This window comes from Pelobates fuscus, chromosome 3, assembly GCF_036172605.1.
Source record: "Pelobates fuscus isolate aPelFus1 chromosome 3, aPelFus1.pri, whole genome shotgun sequence".
Lineage (NCBI taxonomy): Eukaryota > Metazoa > Chordata > Amphibia > Anura > Pelobatidae > Pelobates > Pelobates fuscus.
Window position 1 is genome coordinate 112,127,335 of NC_086319.1, and position 27,174 is coordinate 112,154,508.

At 40.2% G+C, this 27,174-nt stretch overlaps 1 protein-coding gene across 1 annotated transcript in view; it reads left to right on the forward strand.

The window, feature by feature from the left end:
* RAD50 (RAD50 double strand break repair protein) overlaps positions 1–27,174 on the forward strand; it is a 114,496-nt gene that overhangs the window by 26,616 nt on the left and 60,706 nt on the right. Inside the window, exons 7-14 of the mRNA XM_063447420.1 lie at positions 268–396; positions 818–983; positions 5,149–5,342; positions 8,031–8,237; positions 9,640–9,822; positions 12,664–12,821; positions 15,895–16,070; positions 16,996–17,233. Coding sequence (XP_063303490.1) covers positions 268–396; positions 818–983; positions 5,149–5,342; positions 8,031–8,237; positions 9,640–9,822; positions 12,664–12,821; positions 15,895–16,070; positions 16,996–17,233 — 1,451 coding nt within the window. The remainder of the gene's footprint in view (positions 1–267; positions 397–817; positions 984–5,148; positions 5,343–8,030; positions 8,238–9,639; positions 9,823–12,663; positions 12,822–15,894; positions 16,071–16,995; positions 17,234–27,174) is intronic.

Here is a 27,174-nt window from a genome sequence, read left to right on the forward strand (position 1 = left end):
TCTTTAGAAAGATTATTTAAAGGCTAGAAAACCGGTATATAATATGAGTGGGTACAGTAAATGAATAAGAGGAAAATTACAGCAAAACACAAACACAGCAGAAATGTAAAAATAGCCCTGGTCCGTAACAGTAAGAAAATTGAAAAACGGTCTGGTCACTAAGAGGTTAAGCTCCTTTGCGGCAGCCCTGCTGCTAGTCTGAACAGGCAGGGTGAACAGACAAAAAACTGTGAGCAATATCAATATATTTATCTTTATTTATTTTAGAATCGTTTGGCTGAAATTCAGAAGAATCTTTCAAAAGTATTGAAGCTCGACAATGAAATTAACGCCCTGGAGAGCAGAAAGAAAATTATGGAAAAAGATAACCAAGATCTAGAAGAGAAAATAGAAAAGGTGGGAGTTTGTTTTCATGCATATGGAGGGAGATTTTTTTTTTTTTTTTGTTAGGGGGGGTTCTTTTTCTTTTTTTTTCTTTTTTCTTTTTTTTTTTGCTGCTGCTTTAGCCCAATTCAGGTTATGAAATACAAATAGTGGCTGATGTAATGTTAGAGAGTTGTTGATGTTAATGATGTAAAGGAAGGTTTGAAATTACCGAATCATGAATACACAGCCGTGGGATTTAACAGATTTTTTTTAAAAGGTGTATATTGTCTTGTATGTGTTGGTATGTTAGAAATGTTTGTGGTAATTAGTCAGGTAATATTAATATTAGTATGAAATAAGTATACAAGACCGTAAAGGGCTGTTTAAAACAAATTGTTAAAATAAAGTTATATAGTAATTTTGTTATGCTATTCCTTGCGGTTATATACAGGTCTTCCAGGGTACAGATGAGGAACTTAATGAAATGTACCACAATCACCAGAGAACGGTGCGAGAAAAAGAGAAGAGGCTTAGTGATCACCAGCGGAAAATGGATCAAGCCGTTAAGGAGTCACAGGGACTGAACAGGGAAAAAGGGGATCTTCTGATGCAACAAGGTGAGATGGAGTTTGATGTTTTTTGTTTTGTTTTTAACCCCTTAAGGACACATGACATGTGTGACATGTCATGATCCCCTTTTATTCCAGACATTTGGTCCTTAAGGGGTTAAAGGACACATTTCATGGCCCAAACAACTTATGCTCATTAGATTGAGAATACAATGTTATCTATACATTGTTCTGGCAGTTTTGCTAGCAAATGTATAGATTAGGAGTAAAAGCTATTTAAAAAGTTTTTTTTTCTTTCCTAGCTGTCAGTCAATGCTTCACGTGCCACGGCATTGACCTACAATGGAGAACAGAAAAGACCTGAAGAGGTCCCGCTACTCTCCTCCCATAGCAACTGCAGTGCATGCTCTAGAAACTTCCAGTTTAGTCTTCTGAATGCTTTTTCAGCATATTGACAAAAGGGTTCCCTTCCCAAATCCCACTTGATCATCATGCATCAGGGAGGGGATTATGTCTCCTAGTCTGTTAGCATACTTTTTCACAAATATCTTGATTTTGTATATAAGAGAGATATGGGCCTGAAATTCTGGCACTGCATTGGGGACTTCCCGGGCTTGGACTGTGTTGCAACATGAGCAGACAACCTATCAGAATGAAAATTTCCCGACTCTACTGCATTTTGACATAGAGCTACTATTTAGAGGGTTTAGGATTGTTGCTAATTTTTTATAGTAGAAAGACATACTTGAACTGGTCAAGTGAGAAAGGGCGCCCCCTAGTGCATAACTATATACATATGTACAATGAAGTTATAAAACATAACCTTTAATATTTGCTGTGATAAAAAACTCCGATAGGGAGTAAGAACAAGAAAACAAAAGTAAACTTAAAAATGGGGGGGACAAATGTCCAAATGGGGATTGATAAACTAAAGGTTACACCTAAAGGATATATAAAGCTGGATAGAGCTATAAATCCCCCCAACCAGTACAGTGCGTCTCATCTGGGCAATCCCAGCTGGAATTGCAAAAAATGAAATTCAATATCAAATCAGAGTAGCCATTCCTGTAAACGCTCCACATAAAACCTGTTAATATAGAGAGTGCTTGCTTATGGCACGAATAGTATATAGTATACACTTGTAACAGGAGGTAACGATAGGAAGGCTTTCACAGAGCCAGTAGCTAGTAAATACACAGATACATTGTTGCAAATTGCATAGTATCCATAGTGGTGCTGTCACCAGGGGACGGACAAACAGAGTGAGGAAAAAACAGGTGAATATATACAGGGTCTAGTTGATAGCCAAAAACGGCCGACTAGCAAAGTAGATAGCACAATCTGACCAACGATAGAAACCCCCGTAGTCACCTCTGCCCCTACTAGCCCCCGATCCCCTATTAAACTGTACAGGATCCTATGATTGCTAAACTAGCTTGCTGAAGAAACGAGATTCTAAACTGGTCGGTGTCTGGACAAAACTTGTCCCCCCTTTCTGCTACCTAACACGTGTTTCGGCGCTACAAAACGCGCCTTCGTCTGAGGCTTAAACAGTGAGTCATGGCATCGCGGGCTCCTTAAGTAGCCCCTTCAGTTTGATTCATACTGGGAGTGTGTATATCGCGATCACGCCGGGATTGGCTGGTATATTTTTTATAGTAAGTGTTTGAGAATCCATCTGGGCCCAGCACTTTGTGGGATGGCAACTGTTTTAGCATTGACAAGACCTCCTCCACTCCCACTGGAGCAGATAGGGTCCAGATGCGTTGGGGATGGAGTCTGACAGACTCATCGATCGTTAACAGATTTCAACGTAGGCTGTCAGACGGAATCAACTGACCTGGGGACATGATGTAAAGAATTTTTGTTTGGGAATGTTTGTCTGAGCCTTTCTGCCAGACGTTTACTGTCTCTGTTGCCTTGAACATATTGTTTTGCGTTAGTTTTTTTTCAGAGCAAATCTTACCTTGGTAAGATTTAAATCATTTATACAGTTTTGAGTGGCCTGTATTTCCTCCCTAATGGCCGGTGATGGGTTAGGCTTGTTTTGCTTGTTTAGGTCATATAATTTAGTGTGCCAAGAAAGCACATTTTTCAGAGATCGTCTTTATAAATGGAGGCATATTTAATTAAGGCCTGCCACAAAGTAGCAGTGTTTGTCTCTGGAAGGGTATTTTGTACAAAATATTTCTCCATTTCGGATTGTAATTAGGAGTCAAAGAGAGGATCTCTCTGACTCGTAGGAGATCTAAAAGGCCAATGTTTCCGTCTCTATCTGCATCAACCACAAGGAGCAGGCATACAAAACCGTGCTCTTGGGCTACTTGACGCATGTCCGGCTGCTCCATATATTTTTTGGAAGCAATGTGGGCAGAGAGGAAAATACATCCATCTGTGGCGGCTTTGCCCTAAACTGATCACACTATGGGCAGAGGTTGCGTCCAACCTCCCCCTGGAACCGTGTCTTTGGCTACTCTTGGAACTAGAGCCCAAAATAAAATGACTAATAGAATAGCACTAGCAGCGAGATGGCCGTTGCCAAACTTTGGTGTTCTCAACTGTCCCGACTCTCAATCCAGTCATTCGTAAAATAAAGTTGACAATAGAGATGTACAGGTTAACGGCTAGGATCCATGAGACCTCCAAACGTTTTCACAAGATTTGGGACTCCACAGCTTTCAGGATGACAAACTATAGCATGTAAATAACGAGTCAATAACCTCAAACTACCTCTTGATGGGACTACCAAAGACACACCGATGAAGAGAGCAGAGAGATGGAGAAACCATTGTATTTTTTGTTTTCTAGTCTTTGTTTCTTTGTTAATTTAATGTTACACTAAGACCGAATCTCCTGTTTAACATAGAAAACTTGTATTACATTTTCATACAGAGGAGCAGTTGACATGGTGACGTATAACACTGCACAGAAAGACAGGCCCATCGCAATTTGTTTCAAACACAAGCGCAACTCTAACCCTGACACTAACTACCTTCCAAATATAATCTCGAACAGAGTTACTCTAACAATAGCATGTAATAAAACAAACTTTTTTTTTTTTACCACTGACACTGTAATGCTGCTTATAAACAAAACATGACATTTGTCGAGTGTATGCTATAATGCCTCTGTATCCCAGATGTATATTGACAATTAATAATAATTAGAATAAAAATTTGCGTTTTTTGTAGCAATTTTCTCCAGGTTATACTCAAAACATTTTACAAATATACAAACATAAAGACATAAAAGTTAGGATTTTCTGATGGTCAGATGAGTGGACTAAATGCCTGATGGAAGAGGTGAGTTTTTATCTTTTTATTTTTTATTTTCTTTAAAGTCTGTACGGACGGTGCCTCTCTGATTGAGCATTATAAAACATGGCTGAATGCCCTGGAACCTGAGTTTCTTTATTCTTGGCACTCATAGGAAGTATTTGCTGGCTTACCGAAGTGATCAGGATGGAATGTAGGGTGTGAGGAGCTCTTTGAGGTACTGAGGGCCTTCATTGTTTAAGGCTTTGAAGGTCAGCAGGCCAATTTTAAAATATGTTTGCCATTTAATTGGAAGCCAATGCAGGGAGTGGAGAACAGATGTTATGTGGCAGGAGTGAGTTTAATTTATCAGTAGTCTGGTTGCTGCATTTTGTACTGTCTGAATGTGATGGAGTTCTTTTTCTGGGAGGCCCAAGTAAAGAACATTGCAGTAATCTAGCCAAGAGGATACAAATGCATGGATTAATGTTGGCATATCTTCCGGTGGAATTAAGTGTTGTATCCTGGCTATGTTTTTCAGATGAAAGTAGGCAGATTTTATTACGGAGGAAATCTGCCGTTTAAGTGATAGTCCAAAATAAATTGTAATATTGCCTGCATACCCACTATGTCATGAGCCTCTTGTATTACTGTAATTGATCAACTGAGATTTCAATAAAAACAGAATTTAAAAAAAATAAAAATATTTTTGTGTAATTTCTAACAAGCTGTAAATTAATTTAAAGGAACGCTCGATAGAGAATTTTGTGATATTTCTATAACAAATTAGTAGGCACCCCCCAAAAAAAAAACATGTATTTTTTTTCAGGATGTTTTCTTTTGGGGTTGATGGAAAAAAAACTACACGTGTCTGCAGTTTTCTTTCAAAGAACAGGTTGTTTGTATTTGTAGAAGAGCCTGATCAATACTAAAACAGTGCATGAAAACATTTCCTTCAGGGCGTTTGCAATTGGAAGCGGATCAGCATCAGAAGCAAATCAAAACCCGAGATTCACTCATGAAGAGTTTGGCAACACAGCTAGAACTTGATGGTTTTGAGCGAACACCATTTAATCAAAGACAGACTAGCAGCTTTCAGAAACTGGTCAATGAAAGACAAGAAAAAGATGAAGCCCATGCAAATCAGATCATGGTAAATATTTTCTGGTAAAAGTGGAGTTGGTGAATTTATCTTGCTGTGGAATGTAAGAGTATAGAAAAATACATGTTTGTGCTTAATGCATACTTTCATTCTCTCTCTCTTTCTCTCATTTTGCTCTTATACAGTCAACAAAGCTATATATCAATTCTTTTTTTAAAATAACACATTCATATATTGCTGTTCACAATTGTATATAATCAATGATGTGCCTTGTTATCTCCACATCTCTTTTATGTTATCTCCATAATATTCAGTGCTCTCTCCATATCTCGTTGTCACTCCCCCATATATTTTCCTTACTATATTTCTTTTCTGGGTTTTTTTTCTATTCACTGCCGCTGCGTTTACACTTTTTTCATTGCTTTCATCACCTCTTCACTTCCACTGATCTCACCACTTCTCTTTAATGCCTGTTTTTTATGCTCTTGTCTTGTTTTTATGGGATTGAAAATATTTTAGCAATTCTTAGTAATGCATCCAAGTTGGAGACATAAAGGGAACCACTGGACACCATTACAACGCCCTGGTGCCTGCTTTCCTATAAGAGATTAAAGTGTTTAACTCCAAAGTCTTCTCCCCAGTTCCAATTAGCTCTGCACCTGTCCTTCCTCTTCTCTGAGATTCTTTAAACAGGAACCTTTGGACTGACCGGGACAAGGGCACAGGTAATTGGTTGAGAGCATCAGCTGATGCTATAAGCTAATCAGTAGCTCTCCATAAAATCGGCTTTAAAATAAATGATTGTTTCTCAAGCTGTTTTGTGAATAGGACACTACTGATTGGCTTAGAGGCTTCAGCTGACACATTCAGTCAATCCACAAGGCCAATCAGGTCTGCAGCTCTTACAAATTTTTGTAAGCTGTTTTTTCATATAACCCCAAAGAAAACAACTTTACTCTGTCAACTACAAAGGGGCTTATCTGGTGTGCACTTCATCTGGGGAGATGAATTATGTAGTCAAAGCAAGAAAAAAAAATATTGCCATGGTTGTCACAGTGTCTGTGTGAGCTGATGCCAGACACAAAACTGGCAAAAAAAAAAACTGTGATCAGCCAGCAAAGTATACACACAGAATGAAACTTATTTAAAAACAAAATCTTCAGATGAATTGGATATGGTGCTTTTGAGAGGTGAAGACTCTTGTCTTTAATTTAACATTTATAGCAAATTTTATTTAGCCTAATTAAAGTACTGCAAATTAAAGTTATTTATATGGTGCCAACATATTCTGCAGCTCTATACAACTGTACAATAACTAATTAGTTGTAATCTAAAATTTTTGTAGCACTTTTAAAGACAGCCTAAGAGCGCACTGTCTAAAGGAACTAAATGCATCCAGACAAAAGGTTGTCGTGAGGAAAAAATAAACACAAATACAAAAAGATAAGTCCTGCGCTCACTCCCATCACTCCTGGGCGGCAGCAACGACCACAGTACACATCAGCCGCAATACATACAGTAAAAACCAAAGAAAAAGTTACCTGCACTCTCTCTTAAATCCCTATGTATATTTAAACAAATGGTGGCAGGACTGATGGCCTCCATTTGTTTAAAAATACATAGGGATTTAGGAGAGAGCGCAGGTAACTTTTTCTTTTATTTTTACTGTGGGGAAAAATACACTTACAAGACAATTTTAATTAATTTCAGAATTGTATCAATTTTGTATATACAAATTTGGTGTGTAATAGAAAACATATTTAATGAAGGACACAAATCATGACATGGTCTGCTATAGAGAACTTACAGTTAAGATTGTGTGGGGAATTTTATAATGAAAGTGACGTCTTTATCCTGCTAAGTAAGTCATGTGGCCAATAAGGATCTAAAATGTATGACAGAACCCTAAAAGCAGTTAGAAGGAAATAGTGTTCAATGTCTGAAAGATCTTAGGGAGACTGAGCTGTAAAATGGATATATAAGATAAGTAAACGCGTGAATAGGAAAATGAATGTAACCGGGTTAACAATGCATAGAGACCCAAGGAATAACCATAAGAACATCCTCAATTATTTCTGTTCAAAATTTTTTTGTTCATTTTAAAAATAAAAAGATTGGACATATTGATTATAACAAAAGGTACTATAAGTACATAATTTGACAATGTCAATAATACAATAGAAATAAAAACAGAAACTAACAAAAAACAGGGGATATTAACAGACATTTACATAAAAAAGGGGGAGTAATTACTTTAAATAGTTGTGAGGAGTCCGTAATTATTTCTATCTGTAAACTAACTACAAATTGCAATATTTACAGGGTTATACAGTAAATTCAGAAATAACCCTGTCAGAAGGGTTAAAGTTAGAACAGAGCTACTGGAGATAAAAAAAAAAAAAAAAGTGAGAGAGTTTCCAACTATGGTCTTGATTTAGTATTGTTGGATAAGCTTTTCAAATGATTTAATATTTTTAGATACACTTTTAAAGTAAATTTTTTCAACATATTGAAATATATAACAAAAAATCAGATTTAAAAATATATCAATATATATTGATCAAAACATTACAAAATTAACATATTTTTCATAATATTAGATCATTTTAAAAGTTTGTCCAAAAATATCAAATCATGGGGAAAGCGTATCCACCAATATGAAATTGAGGTCTATATCCTGCAGTAAATGTGATGTTTGCCATGTAATTATTTTTATTGATTTAAAGCTGTTTTTTTCAGAAAGAATTTGGGGAGAAAGAAGCAGCAAAGCAGAAACAAATAGATGAAATCAGAGATAAGAAAACTGGTCTGCAAAGAACCATTGAATTGAAGTCTACGATGCAAATCAAGAAGCAAACAGATCTAAGGAACATCAAATCTGAACTTCAGCAATTAGAGGGTTCCTCTGACAGGCTACAGGAATTAGACGAAGAACTTGTGAAGACTGTAAGGATTACGCTGCTATAAAATTACTATGGCAACTTTGTAACTGCTGCAGGGATAGATTAAAACAATAACCTTTAAATAAAAAATTCAAGCATTGCCAATAACACCTTTATTTTTGTAGCACTAGAATGTTTGACAAGAACATGCTGTTGTAGTGCTGTAGGTCACTGCTGGCAACCTCTCCCCTCATTGTAAAGAGTTAGAGCGTTTTCTGTGAGAAATGCTGTAAGAGTTTAAAGGGCTCTTTTAAAGATATTGCCAATCTCCCCCAAGTAAAATATAACATTATGTAATATTATGACCATATTTTATGTGTGGTTGTGTCGGAATAGTTTCAATTGTATTTAATGAAATATGTGGAATTTGTGGCTAGTCATGAACGTGATAGTTTTATAAGAGATTGGATAAACATATGCTCTCCATCTTTTACATTTCTTTTTTTTTTTTTTTGGCTTTTGAAAATCAAAAGGATGCAGAACTACCTGTCTGGGTCTGTTATAGAGCCAAAAAGCTTATGTATTGTGCCCCATTCTCTCTGGATCCATTATAGTTGTACATGAGAGCACCAGCTATCTATTCATTAGCCTAATGATGCCAAGCATTTATGTGTGGCACATACCTCCCTTTTTATCATAAAAGTGATTAATTTATCTAAGTCATTAAAAATCTATAGTTTAAAACATTTTGTATTCTGTTTCACGTGCAGAACATGACTTTTATCTATCCTTTAAAGCTTGATCAGTACACATATATTCAAAGGAACAATCCAAGCACCATAACCAATACAGCATGCTGTAGGGGCTATTGTGTCAAAAGTAATGTTGCCCTCTCTTTGTAAGTAGCCAAACTGTTTTAGGATGGTTTGACTTCTTACCTGGGTCCTCAAGGCGTTGTTTCCTGCCCCCACTACTTCCAACAGTGAGTCAGAAACTCTCTGTTTGAGTTAATCAGTTGGTGTTCTCAGCTATTATACTAGTATTGCACTGCTGGGCTTAGCAGCAGCAGGAGCTTTAAGGCTTTTGACGTAAGTAATGTAGGTGGAGAGCGGCACCAGGTCGACCCCTTTAAAAAGTCAAATCATTATAAAATGGTTTGATTACTTACAAAAGGGAGGCTCCAGGACATTATTGGCACCATAACTGCTAGAGTGTACCACAGTAGTCTGGTGTTTTAAGATGTTCCTTTAAGAAACTATCTATTTTGAGATTGTGAAATAAACATTTATACCCACTTAACTGTACCAGGTCAATGTTATGTACAGTATTCTATCTAGTGGGACTTAATTCCAGGTGCTTGCACATCTTTTGTAGTGATACTTTACTGTGAGGTGCTCTCTACTTTCTACATCTTACATTTGGCTGCAAGTTTCATCAATTGATTCCATTTATGTTGATTGGCACAGGAACGTGAACTGGAGAACGTGGAAAAAAGTTGCAGTGTAGATGCTTTGAAAGGTGAGGTTTCTCAGCTCCAGAGCCAAAAGGCAGACTTGGACAGGACAGTGCGGAAACTGGACCAGGAAATGGAACAGCTAAATATGCATACCACAACAAGGACACAGATGGACATGCTGAAGAAGGATAAAGTAAGAGATTACTATATTTTCATATCATACCTGTAGTTTACACAACTGAAAATGTTGTAAGTAATGTCAGTTTCATGCTTTTGAAACCGTTGAGGAATTAATACTTATCATTAATTTCTTTCATTACTTTTGCTTTCTGCCAGTGGAAAGAGAAGGGGAATTCTTATAGAGGAAATTGTATGTCTCTTGATCACCATATTTTGTGTGAACTAAAGTTCTCTGCCTTCTGTGAAGCGGCAGTGCTTCCGGTCACTATGTAAAATTTGTGTTCTCCGAGAGTTTAACCATGCAAAAAATTAATTCTGTATATTCCTATAAGTTATTAGCTAATCGATTTCACGGTGGGAAACCATAAATGCCACATACTTCTGGACAGTACTTTAATCCATCCCACTGAATACATAAAACAAATCTGTATCTCTTACATAAGTTTCTTCTATTTGCTAACCTGGTTATATGGCCGTATGTCATAATAATATAAATAAACATGTTAAAATTTAATTGACTGAACTCATTGATGGTATGGCCTTGTTTGGATCTTGCCTTGTTGGTTATTTTTGTCTAAACAAATGCTAACAGTATGACTTCTTCTTTGGGGTGCACTGGGTGCTGCTACCCATCTCTTCTGGAGCTGGAAGCGCTCTATCTCTGCTAAAACCTGCAGTGCAGAGTTTAGCTGACACTCTTAGACAATGAGCTAGCCCTGCACTGATGGGGCTCACTTAGCACCATAACCACTACAGCACACTGTAATAGTTATGGTGATTGGAGTGTTCCTTTTAATGGGAATGGGTTGGGGCTCTGGGCATATCTGGCTATAGTACTTTGCAGTGGATAAGATGCATGGAGTTCCCAGACGCGCCCCCCCCCCCCCCTTTCATTTCTGAATAATTTAAAGGAACATAAACATGTGTTCCTGACCCTATAGTGTTAAAAACACTCTCTAGCCCCCTGATACCCCTTGCCCCTCTAAATATAGTACAATATCACCTTTATTCCAATCTGCTGGTGCTAGCTCTGCCTTTGATCTACCTCCTTGGCCGACATCATCAGAAGGGATGATGAAGCTTCCTCATAGGAAAGCATTGGATTGGCTGAGATTACCAAGGAGGTGGGGTGGAGGTGGAGTCAAATGCCAACCTAGCCAATCAGCATCTCCTCATAGAGATGCATTGAATCAATGAATATCTATGAGGAATGTTCAGTGTCTCCATGCAGAAGGATCTCAGTATTGGTCACTGGAGGTGTCCCCAGGCTGTAATGTAAACAATGCCTTTTCACTGAAAAATCAGTGTTTACTGCAAGTGCTGGCAGAGACTGACTGACTGCACTAACCAGAACAACTACATTAAGCTGTAGTTTTTCTGGTGACTATAGTGTCCCTTTAACAGTGAGTCGGGTCCTTGGGAGCCTACAGCCAGGCCGCTTCTGCAGGAATGGCTAAGAGGGATAATGCTCTACCTTACACTATACCAAATCATACTTGCGATAGGCAGAGAGCAATCATCTGAAATGAGGGACGGCACCTGGAGACACAAGTGGTTGTGGTGTCTAGAGTGTTCCTTTAAATAGGAAAATAATAATAAACTCATTCTAGTTTAAAACTTGTATCCTAATCACATGGATTTAGCTAACTTTTGCCTTCTAGGTTGTCAACTCAACTAAGTATATTCAAATCATGGGCTTTTCACCAGTGGGGTACCTCAGGGATCTGTACTTGGGCCAATTCTCTGTAATATTTATATTAGTGATATTGCAGAAGGTCTTGATGGTAAGGGTTGTCTTAGAAAAATATGTAACAGGGTTAATTTTTCAGGAGGGATAAGCCAAATGGCAAATTATTTAGGTAAACTAGTAAAATGGTCAGAGTTGCGGCAACTGACATTTAATGCGGATAAGTGCAAGACCGTATCTTCAAAAGGATATTGATACTTTAGAGAGAGTTCAGAGAACGGCTACTAAACTGGCTTATGGATTGCAGGGTAAAACTTACAAGGAAAGGTAAAAGGAACTTAACATGTATAGCTTGGAGGAAAGACGAGACAGGGGGGATATGATGGAAACCTCTAAATACATAAAGGGAATCAACACAGTAAAGGAGGAGACTATATTTAAAAAAAGAAAAACTACCACAACAAGAGGACATAGTCTTAAATTAGAGGGGCAAAGGTTTAAAAATAATATCAGGAAGTATTACTTTACTGAGCGGGTAGTGGATGCATGGAATAGCCTTCCAGCTGAAGTGGTAAAGGTTAACACAGTAAAGGAGTTTAAGCATGCGTGGGATAGGCATAAGGCTATCCTAACTATAAGATAAGACCAGGGACTAATGAAAGTATTTAGAAAATTGGGCAGACTAGATGGGCCGAATGGTTCTTATCTGCCGTCACATTCTATGTTTCTATGTTTCTATGTAAGTCAATTTTATGTAAATAAGTTATACATCTTTTTGGAGGCAATCAGAATAATTTTGTTATTCCTTTTTTTTAAACGGAATGTGTCTTTCGCTATTTGCTAATGGCTGCCCTGCTTACAAATTTCAGAATTTACACCCCACAAGCCTTAGTAAGCACATTCACTTTAGGAGTTGTAGGAAGCAAGATGTTTGTTAGTGTTTAGGGAAACAATTGCTATGCCAGTTGAAAAGCAGTAACATTCAGGTAGCTCAAAATATAAAACTACCTTTTCAGCTATATGTTTGCAAGCAGTTTGGCCAGTGTGACATATAGGTAAAATTGTATACTTTTTGAAAGACACAATGTCACTTCAGGTTTACCTTAAAACAGAAGTGTACATATCTCTTATCTGTAATAGTACATTATGTGGTTTTCTGTTCCCTAGGCTGACAAAGATGAACAAATCCGAAAAATAAAATCCAGACATGGTGATGAGTTGACTGCGCTTTTGGGGCATTTTCCAAACAAAAAGCAGCTTGAGGACTGGATTTATGCAAAACTGAAGGAAGTAAATCAGACTCGAGACAAACTGGGCACGCTAAAGTATGAATTCATTTTTGGAAATATAGATGTTTTGGGGGGGGATTTTTTTTGCATAATTTTTTTTAGCTAGCATTTCCTGATTAGGTTATCAGGCAGCAGTATTAAAATGGCTGTTCCATAGGCTTGATCCCTATCTGTACATTGATATCGGCAGACTTGCTATTGCTGTATCTGGAAATTTGTATGGAACTAAGATAAACAATATTATTCAAAAGCAGTGACACATATCACTAAATGATTCAATAATTTTAATCACCTTGGTCTCCAGTGAATTATAGTATTTAACTCCCCCCCCCCCCCCCCTCCCCCTGTCTACTGAAAAATAAGTTAATCCTAACAACATTAGCTTTTTTTTCCTCTTGCAAAACAGAAACTGTTCCCCGTCACTTTTTTGTCTGAATGCCGCTTCCTCAATTACTGTGACTTGCAGCAGAGCGTAAAAATGTCACTGGCAGCTTGTGGTCAGATGATGAATTTGCATATCATTGCTGTATGACTGAAAAGGGCTGCTTGGGGATTACAAATATTTGGTACAACACCACAGTTTCCTCTTGGACTACCTACACCCACACAAGGACTTCTCACAAAATTATCTTCATTTGTCATATGAATTGGCAAAATAGCTTTTATTAAAAGGGGCACGCTACATACCAAAACCCCTATAGGGTTCCCCAGCAATAATCCCCCAGTTCTTGGTCAAACCGTTCTGAGCAGTTTGACACAAAGTGAGGATCACCAGACCTTGTGACTGCACTTCACTCAGTATATTGCAAAACTTTTGCGATGTCAGTATTTCAGGTGCCAAACCCAGCTAATTATGGACACCGTGGATACTGCTAATACTAATATACCAAGTGAATTTGACATGGCATCAGGTTCATGCAGGCACCATAACCATTACAGCAGGCAGTGCTTCTTTAATATTTACATTTGAATATGATTCAGGTTCTGTCCAGAGTTGTAAGAGGCATAAGCGATATAGTGTCAGCACACACCTTTCTACAACTTCTGCCTGTGCTCCAGAGTAATGGAATGCACAAGTCATCCATCCAAAATCCAGTGTATTCTGGCTCCGGAACGTGTACTGTTTCAGTGAGGACAATTTATTGAACTCTCATCACTAACAGGTGAATTTTCGGACTGTTGACGACCTAGACGTTTCTCTGTTAGTGATGCGTTTTCAATAACTTGTCTTCTTCGAAACACATGTGTTCTGGAGTCATTGCATACATCGGGTTCAATGCAGGCTATTTCGCATTTATTTATACAGTAACAACATGTTATGCAGTGCACAATACAACAGACCTTCAGACCTTTTATTTTACATTTGTTTCCTATAACTCTTATGCAGTTTTGTTGCTTTCCGTAAAGAGAAATATACATAATGTAAATATTAAGGCACTCAAATAATTTATAGTGCTCTTTGGACTACCTTAGGATCACCAGAGACCATGTTGTTATTATTATTACTGGTATTTATATAGCGCCAGCATATGCCATAGCGCTTTACAATATTATCAAATGGGGAGATTTAACATTAAATGAGACCATTACAAAAACTTACAGGAACAATAGGTTGAAGAGGGCCCTGCTCAAACAAGCTTTCAGTCTATAGGAGGTGGGGCGTGAAACCCAACAGGACAGGAGGTACAATCAAACAAGGTGGAGTGAAGCAGAGCTGGAGTAGAGGATAGATTGCTGCCCTTTAGGAGAGAGCAAGGGACAGGTATGTGAGATAGAGTTTACTACGGGAGGCCATAAGCTTTCCTAAAGAGATGGGTTTTGAGGCACTTTTTAAATTATTGAAGACTAGGGGAGAGCTTGATGGTCGTAGGCAGGCTTTTCCAAAGGAAAGTAGCCACCCGCGAGAAGTCCTGCAAGCGTGAGTTGGCTGTACGGGCGCGAGCAGCAGACAGAAGGTCATGGGCAGAGCGGCGAGACTGAGAAGGGGCATACCTGCGGATCAGTGAAGAAATATAGGAGGGGCTAGAATTGGTCAGTGCTTGATTGTACCTTGAATTGACTCCTATAGGATCCAGGAAGCCCATGTAAGGACTGACAGAGAGGAGAGGTGTGAGAGGAGCGACAGGAGAGGAAAATCAGTCTAGCTGCAGCATTCATTAAAGACTGTAGCGGGGCAATACGACTTGTGGGAAGACCTATTAGGAGAGAGTTACAATAATCCATGTGAGAGATTACTAGAGCATGGACAAGCTCCTTAGTAGCATCTTGTGTAAGAAAGGAGCGGATGTGGGCTATGTTTTTAACCCCTTAAGGACCAAACTTCTGGAATAAAAGGGAATCATGACATGTCACACATGTCATGTGTCCTTAAGGGGTTAAGGTGGAATCTACAGGATTTGGTAACAGACTGGATGTCAGGCCAGAATCAAGTATAACGCCAAGACAGCCCGCTTGCAAGTATAGACTGAAGTGAGTACCACTCACTTGAAGGGAGAGCGAAAGAGGAGATCAGTATTAGGAGAAGGAAAGACAAGAAGTTCAGGTTTAGAGAGATTGAGTTTCAAAAAGCGGGAGGACATCCAATCAGAGATGGAAGAAAGGCAAGCAGTGACACGTTGCAGGAGGGCAGGGGAGAGGTCCGGGGGGGGGAGAGGTATATCTGAGTGTCATCAGCTTACAGGTGGTATTGGAATCCAAATGAGGTAATAAGTTTGCCAATAGAGGCAGTATAAAGAGAAAATAGAAGGGGCCAAGTACAGAGCCTTGGGGGACTCCTACAGAGACAGGACGAAGGGAGGAGGTATCATTAGAAAAGGAGACACTGAATGAGCTTTGGGAGAGATAGGAGGAAAACAAAGAAAGGACAGTATAACAAAGACCTTGTGATTGAAGATTTTGGAGAAGGAGAACATGGTCAACCGTGTCATAGGCAGCAGAGAGGTCAATAAGAATTAGTATAGAGTAGTGCCCTTTGGATTTAGCTGCGATTATGTTTTTCTTGCTGTGTGCTGTAAGGATCTTGACTGCAGTTCTGTAATTGCTATAGATGATTTTCTTTTTAGCTTCTCATTAAAAATCTCTGATGTTTCCCCCCCACTCATGATCACAGTAAGGATTTAGTCTCGGCAGAGCAGAACAAAAACCATATGAGCAATGAGCTTCGGATAAAGGAGGAGAAATGTTCATCATATGAAGAAAAGGTTTTTGATGTATGTGGTAGCCAGGATTTTGACAGTGATCTGACACGCCTGCAGGACGATATAGAAAAGACCTCTAAACAGCGAGGTGAGGACAAAGCGATTTGTGATACTGCTTTGAAAAAGATGGAATTGATCAGCCATGAAATCCAATGTCCGTTAGTAACAGATACCTGCAGCCGTGATTATCATTCGCATTTTATAGAGTCATCATGTTCTATAGTAATTTAGAATTATACTTTGGGGGTATAGCAGAAAGTAACTGTATCAGACAACATAATGTCGACTTATACAAGAGGTGCAATGAACTCTTTCATGGTTTCACACATTGTATATAAAAAAAAAAAAGGGTCCCTTCAAAACCGTGACATATATCAACATTTTAGGAAATATTACAACCTCAAATATTACTTTATCCGTCTTGGTCAACAGAGTGAATTCAAGTAGTCAATGATGGGGAAAGGCAGACCCATCACTTTGATCACATTTATAAACCGCATAGCAAGAAAAAAGAAAAACCCACACAAAAAAAAACATTGGCGCACTTATTTTTACTGCCAACCATGTCAAATGCAACCACTTCATGCCATCACCATTCTGTGTTTATTGTTCATTGTATATAGTGCATATGAACTATGTTTGTGTGTTGCTCCCATTAAATTGTGTTAACTTGACAATTCTTTTAGATTACAACTATTAACCTCAAAATAATATTTTCACAGTTGGTAGCAAGGGAACATAGAAAAGAGTTTAGCAATCTACTCTGAAGACACCTTAGCTCCAGCTAATGGAGTAAAAGTAACTGCCTAGATAGTAATTATGTATTGCCTTGATTGTTTTCTTACATACTGAGTTTGACTCACATACACTCAAATACTTAATTGTTTCTGCTTGTTATACATATTTGTAGAGTGAGTATCAAATACATGTTTTGTAGCAGGAAACAATTATTCTCCTACTAGTGATATACAGCACTCTTTTACTAAGAAATGTTTTTTTTATTATTCTGGCAGCAATGCTTGCAGGTGCCACAGCTGTTTATACTCAATTTATAACCCAGCTCACGGAGGATAACCAGCCATGCTGTCCCGTTTGCCAGCGGATATTTCCCTCCGAAGCAGAATTACAAGATGTGATAAATGATATGCAGTCCAAACTCCGGCTTGTTCCTGATAAACTAAAGTCAACTGAAACCGAATTGAAAAGAAGAGAAAAGAGAAGGGATGACATGATGGAACTGAAACCAACGAGGTAAGTTCTAGAAAATCTTTTCTGTAGAAATGCTATATCCATTCCCTATAAAACTAGAACTGATTCTTCAAAATGTTTCTTATAAAGCTAAATCTAGCAAACTAATTTCAGTCATAATGAACAGAATTAAAGAATCTCAAGGTGAACAATAGTTACATGTTCCCTGCATATTATAGTGAGTTAAAAGAACACAAACATTTGTCTCTGATCATCAATCCTGAGGACAGGATCATCAATCCTGAGGACAGGCCCGGGCAGGTGCTGCACAACGCCAGTCATCATCCCCTCATAGAGGTGCATTTATATGGCAGTCTTCATCTCGAGGAAATGCTGGATGTAGGTCATGCGATCCTTGCAGGCACTCATTCAAGATGTACCTCTAGTGACTGGTCGAGTGACCAGTATGCAGCAATGTAAACATTGCCTTTTCTTAGAAAAGGCAGTGTTTACATTGCTCAGCCGGCAGGTACAGACTATTTGCCCCAGAAGTACTACATTAAGCTGTAGTGAGTTTGGTGCCTATAGGGTCATTTTAAAATCCGAATGGCTAAAATAGGTAATCTAGAAAAATTATTTAACTGAGATTTAGTCATAGCTTGGTGTTTTAAGCTTTCATTCTGTGATTTGGTTTTTCATTTACTACAATTTTAATATGGTAAATAACCCTACAGGCATAGCAATTCATCCATATTTTGAGATGGACTTTATGACTAAATTTTTTATTTATTTTTATTGAGATACCAGCTACTGCACTGTCACGTGACCCAAAGTTGGGGCTCAATAATAATAAATGGGGTGCATTACAGGGCAAGTCTTTTGACAGGTGAAACTTGCATGTCAGAATGCTGTATTTGGATGGCTTGAAAGCCAAGCAACTAGAGCACACTAACAGTTAATTCAAAGTTCGTGAAGGCATCTTCCACCTTTTAATTGTCATTTGATTTGAAACTCTCTATAGGTTCACATGGACACTTTTAGCTTTACTGGTTTTTATTTATTTCCGTTGCTTTTTTGAATTCATTTATTTAAAGTTACTTAACTGGGATCATTCCCACCCTTATTCTACTACTACCTTGCTCCCACCTGATGCCAATGCATGGAGGGTGTAGACCAGTGAACAACTGACATGCCACCCCACCTTTATCATATTAATACCCTCCCCCCTATCTGGGTGTCATGGGTGTGGGTGGACAAAGACACGTTCCCCCATACATATCTACTATAGCAGATACACACTGGCAATGCCTGGGGCCACAGGGACACTGGCATGTTCCCCTTCTGTATTATTATTGAGCTTCCACGTGTTGTTCACAGTGTGGAACTGGGGTGGACAATGATATGGGCAAGATTCAGGCTCTGTATATACCCATATACTGCTTGAACCTCAGGAGGCAGCTTCCCTCTCATAATTGTATTAAAGTGGTTACATCTGCATATGCATAACCGCAGCAACATCTCTTATCTCCATAAATACTGAATGTTGTTAAATATTGCCTTTAATGACTAGATCCTAACAAAATGGACATTTCATTGCACTGTAGAAATGTGCAGCTTTAAAAAGTAAAAATCTTAATTAGAAATTTGTGTTTTTTCCACTAGAGGGCAGGATTGTTTAGTACACAAAATATCTATGCTTACCTCTTAAGGACTCATCCTATTTTAAAGGAACACTGTCATGAATGTTTTTAATATTTTTTTTTCTTATTTACATTGTTTTGTATCATGTTCAAAAGTTAATTCATTTTGAATGTATATTTTTTTCTGAAGCCTTTGCCTGCCTTTCTTTTTCCTACTTTTTTTTTTTACATTTAATTTCTTTCTTTTATTAAGGCAAATGAGTATCACATTACAGAAGAAAAGAGGAGTTAAAGTATATGCATGCATATTGGGTATACCGACTTATCAATAGCACAATAAAGTATACTCCAGTTATAGACAACCTATTTTTTGTAAAATAATATGTAAGCTTAACAAAGTAAAGAAAGCTTAAGTGCACATTATTGTTAACATGGCAAAGTGCACATTATAAGTTAACAGGCAGTTGTAGTCTAAATATAACACAATGTAGTTACTTTAGGTAGATCAGGCAGGGTAGGTTTGGTCAAACGTGTGATATATATAAATAGACAAGAGATGCAAGACAGGAGGAGCAGCGGGTACTGTGCAGGATTGCTTAGTTCTAGCATGCTATGCATGCATGATGAATCCTTCAGCTTTGTTCAGACGGCCCATCACACTAAAAATACAGAGCTTGGTAAGCAAGGGGTAAATATATGCTTACGGCATGCCTGTTTGTGCACTAAGCAACTATTGTGATGAGAAGGCAAATAACTAAGTCTGCCTGCACGTCAGTATGTCAGGTGTTTGTGAGGCATTGAAGTCATGGTGAGCGACATAAGATATTTAGAAAAACTAAAATAATTAAACATTCTAAACTGGCAATTTAATACTGCTGGTGTTGGACAGTCCTTCAGTGGGGCGTTCCAAATAAAATAAACAATGTTTAAGAGAACATTTGTGACTGGAACTTTAGTCATTCTCAGAGGTGAGCACAAAGAGCCAATAGCTGGCTCGGCTCTCCGAGAATGCTCGCAAAGTCCCCAGGCTTGTCTGGGGGCCAACACATCTTTCCTACTTTTTTTTTTTTAAAGCAATATTGTTACTTCTTTTGGTATTATAATACCATTTATCTGTCTCATTGCTTGTTGATCAGCGCTCTCACTGAATGGTGACCTTGTCCTTCACTGCCTTGTGTTCGCTACAAAGCATCTGAACTATGTTCCACAGAGTTTGTAAACCTGAATTCATTTACACAGCTCTGTTAGCTTGTCTCCCTTCATGACCCTCTTTTATCAGACAGCTGTTCTTGTCAGACTCTGAAGCATTGCCCATCGATTAAAAAAAAAAGAAGAAGAAATTGTCACCCAAATATATATATTTTTTATGAAGTAGACATCCTAGAGGTATTTTGACAGTTTTTTTTTTGACAATCTTTGTTTATTTGAAATTTCAAGTTTGGTTAGGGTTACAGAAAAAAAAGAGGAGACATTGTAACTGGTGTTGAAACATTACAGTATTGTGAATAAATATTTCCAGAAATGAGATTTACTCAATGCAATATTTATAAGATGGAAGTAAGGTTGAGTTCGAGGCACGGAAATACGTTTCTGTACATGCATTCACTTATTATTCTTCGTGTGGACACAAACTGTGCATTTCACATTGCATAAGTGTTGTATAATTGGTTCCATGTGTTAGTGCTGTAACAATTAACATACTGAGTAATAGACACTACCCGGGGCTGATGTTTGGTAGTCTGCATTTGCATTGTTCAAGCGATAATTCGGCCTACGGCTTAGGCAAGGGGTAGTGGTTACTATCCCTTGGTGGCGTGTCCTAACTAGAGCTATCTGTCTGGGTCTTGGAGTAAACCTCGGGTGTCTCCTGGTTAAGGGGCCCTGCCGGGGCTTCCAGTCCTCAGGTTATGTCATGTGTGGTGGTTGAAAATTGTAATATGTCAGGGGAACAAAGATTTTCTGAATAGAGGTGGGGGGTACAGCGAAGAAAAGAAGGGGGACGAAGATTGTTGGGGGCGAGGATGCTCCCCCTCATCTCTGCCCCCCTCCCCCAGGCCAGTAGGATGGTTAGTTTTATGTGTTTACTGCGCCCAGGTAAGCGGTCACCCTGTTTTAGGTGATGTTCGGGACCGGGTTACTGTTCGTCCACTTGCCCACTCCCGAGATTTAGGTCACGCACGGGAACCAAGTAAGGGGACATTTATCTGGTCGGCCCCATAGGTCAGCAGTCAAGGATTCCATCAAGTAAATTTCCTCCACCCTCGTTACCCACTGCTGGATGGTGGCCACCTCTGGGCGTTCCAAAATGTAAGTATTAAGGACTTTGATACTCCCCCTACTCAATGTTGCAATGATTTCTTGTATATTTTCACTGGTTGGGTGGTGTGATGTAGAAGCATGGTTAGCAGGTTTGAGGGTATCTCGGTACCAGTGATTTCCTGTATTTTGGAGCGGATCATTTCCCAATAAAGGGCTATGGAGGGGCAAGACCACCAGATGTGGATATTAGTTCCAATCCCAGAGCCACACTGCCAACATGTGTCTGGTATCTCCGTGTCCGGCGTCCTGTACCAAAATGTGAGCAATTTATAGCTTAACTCTTGGAGCTTCGAACTGATAGAGCATTTGTGCATAAGGGTGAAGATTTTGTTCCATTCCTGTGTGGTGAGAGTAATTCCTGTAGGGATCTACCGATACTGATTTTTTTTTTTTTTTGCAAATCTTTTTATTTATTAAGGTAAATGCATAAAATATACATGCCAGTCAGACTTTTTTATGTTTTTAAGAATATATGTGTTTGTAGTGGATGGAGCGAGAGTGTTTGATTAGTGAATGCAGTGTGTGCGTGTGTGTGTGTGTGCGTGTGTATAGTGGATGCAGTGTGTGTGTGTATACTGTGTAAATAGTGAATGCAGTATGTGTTTGTGTGTGTGTTTGTGTAGTGTGTATAGTGAATGCAGAGTGTATGTTTGTGTAGTGTGTATAGTGAATGCAGAGTGTGTGTGTAGTGTCTATATAATGAATGCAGAGTGTGTGTTTGTGTAGTGTGTGTAGTGTCTATATAATGAATGCAGAGTGTGTGTTTGTGTAGTGTGTGTGTGTAGTGTCTATATAATGAATGCAGAGTGTGTGTGTTTGTGTAGTGTGTATAGTGAATGTAGTGTGTGTGTGTATAGTGAATGCAGTGGGTGTTTGTGTAGTGTCTATATAATGAATGCAGAGTGTGTGTATAGTGAATGCAGTGTGTTTGTGTAGTGTCTATATAATGAATGCAGAGTGTGTATAGTGTATACAGTGTGTTTGTGTAGTGTGTGTATAGTGAATGCAGTGTTTGTGTAGTGTGTATATAATGAATGCTGAGTGTGTGTGTAGTGAATGCAGTGTGTTTGTGTAGTGTATGTTTGTGTAGGTATGTAATGTGTGTAAAAGGAGGGGGGGCATTTAGTTTTAGCCCCCCCTCCCTGCTTCTTACCTGGCCAGGGGAGGGGGATATGGCATTCCCTGGGGGGGGCCAGCACTCTCCTACTTCCCTTCCCAGCAGCTCCCCTGTCTAACTCTCGCGGTCTGTTGCCATGGTAACCCGTGGCAATGCTCTGACAGCCGCGGGATTCGTATGAGTTAGACAGGTGACCTGAAGGGAGCTGCTGGGAAGGTAAGTAAGACTGTGCTGGGTCTCCCAAGACCTTGTTGGCGGCCCTGTTCTGCATTATCGGCAATATCGGTATCTTTATTGGCAGATACCGATATTGCTGAAAATACCGAATATCGTCCAGACAGATAATCGGTCGATCCCTAAATCCATGTGTCCCTTTCCCATTTGCTTGTGTACCCCAGAGGTGTGTCGCTGTTACTCATTGTGAGCTTGGACTATAGGGTCTAGAGTCCCTTTGAGAGGTGTTTCCGAGTGGTGCATAAATGTTGAAAGCTTGACAGGGCCCTATGTAGGTGCCCCCTCCCTGGAAGTGACATGTAATAGGTCTTGACTTGGCGATAGCAGAATTGTTCCAATAGGCTTAGTCTCCTATAATACAGAGCAATGTTGTTCTTTTGTGTTTTTAGTAGAGACTTAACTGTTTTAGGTGTGCTGCCTTCCCTACTTTCAACTTGGCGCTATTCCACCTCTTGTTTCTCCCTTTAGGGTTAGTCTCATGTCTGGGCATAGTTCTAAGGGTATGGAGGAGGCCCTGGGCCAACAGGTCCCGGCGTTGTTGTAACGAAACGCCTGTTATTGCCTGGACCACAGACTGAAACATTGTAAACCCCCTGGATTTGCTACTTTGTATTTTTTACCAGTTTTATATTTGAAAGCATATGAATGGGAAAACGAATGACACTGCTAACCCATTCGTATGAACTAACAATACTGCCGAACGAGAGACCACCCAGCCCAGTCGTGTGCCGCCAATTACACCCTTGACTGTGCAAAACCGCAAGCATTCTAAATGGTTCAATGGGTGGCCGTCGATTCGTATGTACAAACACGTGGCGGCGGCCATCTTGTTTTGTCGAACGCGCCCAGTGGTGTTTGGTCGTCGAGTGTCTTGAACTATTTTCAAACCCTCAAACTCCCGAACACCGCTGAAACTTCCAGGACCACTTAGCTTTGCCCAGATTCATACAAACAAGGCGGCGTTCGGTAAAAGCATTGCACGAACACAGTGGCACACGACCAGCAAAAGCACGAACCATAAAAAGAATGACTGTTCAGTATTTTTATTTTATGAAAGGAGACCGGGAAGGGACGTTCGGCTATCTCCCGAACCCCTGAACGGATTTGCGGGATTTTTAAGTATGTGTGTGACGAGACCAATCTCGCTACTGTGCATTGGAGGAGCCTGGTTGCCCGCCTGCTCCCTGTGAAAGTCTTTGGCTCCATGGCAATTGAACTGTATGTATGTGATCTGAGCACCATTCAGTAATAATGTGCGCTCAGATCTAAGCTATCTGGGGATATGTTGAATGTACCTGCTTTATGTAATAGCTGCACAGTTATATATTTTTATGTATTTTATTGTCTTCTGCTACCATGTGTTCAGTGGAGTTTTGCCTCTGTCCTTGGAGATAATTGGATTACTTCCCAATTATCTCCAGGATAGAAGACCCTGTGGAACTGGTTTTGGGCAGAAAAGCCATGCTTCATTTGGTCAAACAGGACTTTCCCTTAACTTTTTAACCCCTGAAACGATTGCCATGATTTTGAGTATGTGTATATTTCAAGCATACTGATTCTGAAAATGTATGTTTTATATTTTCGAAGTCATTCATATTTTGTAAAAACTGTATTTCTCTGCCTGTGATAATTATATTACCCATTGTGTTCAGTAATCCTATCACAGGCAGAGGGGAGGCTTTTGTGTGGGAGTGTCTGTGTGTATTGTACGGATTGATTGGTTGTATTTCAAAACCCTGTGGGCAGTACTATGGTTGTGGATTGTGAATAAAAGAGGCTGTATGTGCAGTTCTGCTTGACCTCAAAACAAAGTGTCTCGTTATTGGGGGAATTGGATTGTATGCTGATTGCCAGGAGTGTAAGCTGATTGTATGATTTTCCTGTTCAGCTGTTTACAGCATTCAAATGCTTGAGAGCATTTGTATGCTTCTCCGGTTCGGTGGTTGTGGTGTCTGCTGCAGTTCTTGGTGTCCTCTGGAAGCGCTAGGAGCATCCTTCAACGGAGGTACCCAGTCGGGGTGCCCGTCGATTCTTTACATTCATTAACCCATTGTGTAAGGTAATTGTATCACAGGCAGAGGGGAGGATTTTGTGTGGGAGTTTGAGTGTATTGTACGTGTTTATTGGTTGGTTTACAAAACCCTGTGGGTGGTACTAATGTGTAAGAATTTGTATATAAGAGCAATAAACCCACAGCTCTGTCTGTTCCTGTTTGACCCTCAACACGGAGCCTTGTCTCGTTCTTGGGGGGATTTATTGTATGCTGTTCCAGTTTGACTGCTAGGAGTGTAAACCTTTCGTATGATTTTTCCTATTCGACTGTTTACAGCATTCGTATGTTTGAGAGCATTCAAATGCTTCTCTGGTTCGGTGGGTTGGTGTCTACAGTAGCTGCCTGTATATCTGGAAGGGGAATATCTCCTAAACGGCTGTTAACCCCTTTAATGCCTGGGGGTGCCGTTACAATGTGTGTCCCTCAATTATGCTCGTTCCAAAAATTTAACTTATATTAAAATTGACCGTATAGTTTTGATGTTACAAAAATGGGGTAAAAAGTATATTTTTTTTGCTTGGAGATAATTGAGCTGATACAACAATTAACTCAATTATCTCCCAAGCAGAGGGGAGGAATGTACAGTAATGGATGGGAGTGTTTAAACTGTGTAACTGTAAATGATTGGCTGTTAAGTTTGTGTCCTCAGTGCCCAACAAGGTCCAATGTGTATAAAAGAAATGCTTGTGTGGTCACTAAAACAGTGTAGCTTAATCCTCAATACGTAGCCTTATCTCGTTATTGAAGGGTACCTGCTTCCAGCTTAATCACTAGCTGTTGTAAGAGCTCTACTTCTCCCTCTCTACACTGATCCAGCGGATTGGGATATCGGGAATACTCTGCAGCACAGCCTCTCGCCGGGAAAAGGACGTCTCCAATGGCATACACCCCTCCAACAACTAGGGTGGCCGTTACAGTTGTCTACGTGCATCTGTCAATTGGTAGAATGTGTTGTCCGTCTGTCCTTGTTTGAGTTCCAAGTCTGCTATCCGTTTTGTTAGTGTGGTTAGTCTTTGTGTATGTTCCCTTTTGCGTTGTGTGCAGACCTTAATGTAGTGCACTCTGATCCTGCATTTGTGGGCTTCCCAAATGGTTAGTGGGGGTACGTCTGGGGAGTCGTTTGCGACAAAGTAACGGGTCAGTTTCTGTCTCACAGGTTCTATGTCCTCTAACCGAATTAGGAGGTTTTCATTCAGTTTCCACTGTCATTCTTTGGGTTTAAGTAGTGGGGAGCGTAACTGGGCCGTTACCGGGGCATGGTCCGAGTCACCAACGGTTCCTATGTCAGACCTTTGTAGAGGTGGTAGGAATTCCTGGACCATGAAGATGTAATCTATACAACTGTAACGTTTGTGAACTGCCACATAGGATGAAAAAACCCTGTCGCCCGGGTGCACCGCCCTCCAACAGTCTACCAGTCCCAGTCTCCGCAGGGCCCGCCCCGTAGAGCGAATACAGTGTTGCGGAATCAAGCTAATTTCTCTGGAGAATTCCAGTCTGGGGTTAAGGTCACCAGCTACGATCAGGAGACCCTTCCTAAATCGGCTCAGTAATGTGAGTGTTTTCGTCAAAAAGACGTGTTGGTTCCGGTTGGGGTTGGGGCTATATAAACATACAAACGTGTATACGTGGTCAGCTATGGTCCCTTTTGAGGAAGAAGTATCTGCCTTATATTTGTTGGCCTGTGCATAGGAATGGGACTGTATGAGCAAAGAGGATTGCCACCCCCAACCTCTCGTCTGGGTGGTTGGCATAGAATCCCAAAGTGTACCGCCTGTTCCCCATGGCTGGAGCACTGGTTCCCTTAAGGTGGGTTTCCTGGAGTCTGACCAGAGCATCTCGGTGTGCTTCTCTGCTATGCAATGGTGCTGGTGTGTAACCCAACCTCATCGAGGGCCTTTGCCCGAGGGCCAAGGGGGAGAAAGACAATAGACAACAGGGTGGGTAGGGGGGAGAGAAGATTGAGTTAGAGGATGAAAGAGTAAAAAACAGCAGGTAACTATGACTCGTCTCGGGTGGTGGTGTTAAGTGGTGTCAGTCCCCAGGGGCACTCGCTACCCAGATGAACCCCTGAGTATATGTACAGGGTGAGTCCGTCAAGGGAGTCTGGGAATATGGAGCGTGTATCCGTAGGGGTGTCCATCTCCGATGGCACCCAGCCCACAGATGGGGGCTTCGTGGTGTGCTCGTAGCAGGACAGGCGGTTATAATGGGGAGATGTAGCTCGGTCGTGGCCGCGTCTATGGTGCGCTGCCCGTTGTGCAGGAACCCCTCCCGCCCTTTCGGTTCAAAGCCGTCCATGCTTGGCTATTGGCGTGTATCAAATTTCGCCGGCAAATAGAGGAGTAAGGGCCCGGCCCAATGTGTTAAAGGCTCCAGTGATGGGCTGGAAAAGTCAGTGCCTTGTTACATAGAGTCAAGGCACCCAGGGTGATGACGGTGTTTAGGGAAGCGGATAGTCTTGGTGTGAGCAGACGTGTGCAATTTCCCCCCCAACCCTTTCCACACCCACCCAACTGGAGAGGGACCCCAGGGAGAAGAGGCCATAGGTCCGGGCAAAGGTCCCAGGTACATAGCCTGCTAGGTGAAAGTCTGCTTCACTGAGGCTCCATCTTTTCCAGCGAGCAGGTGCTGCGGGGTG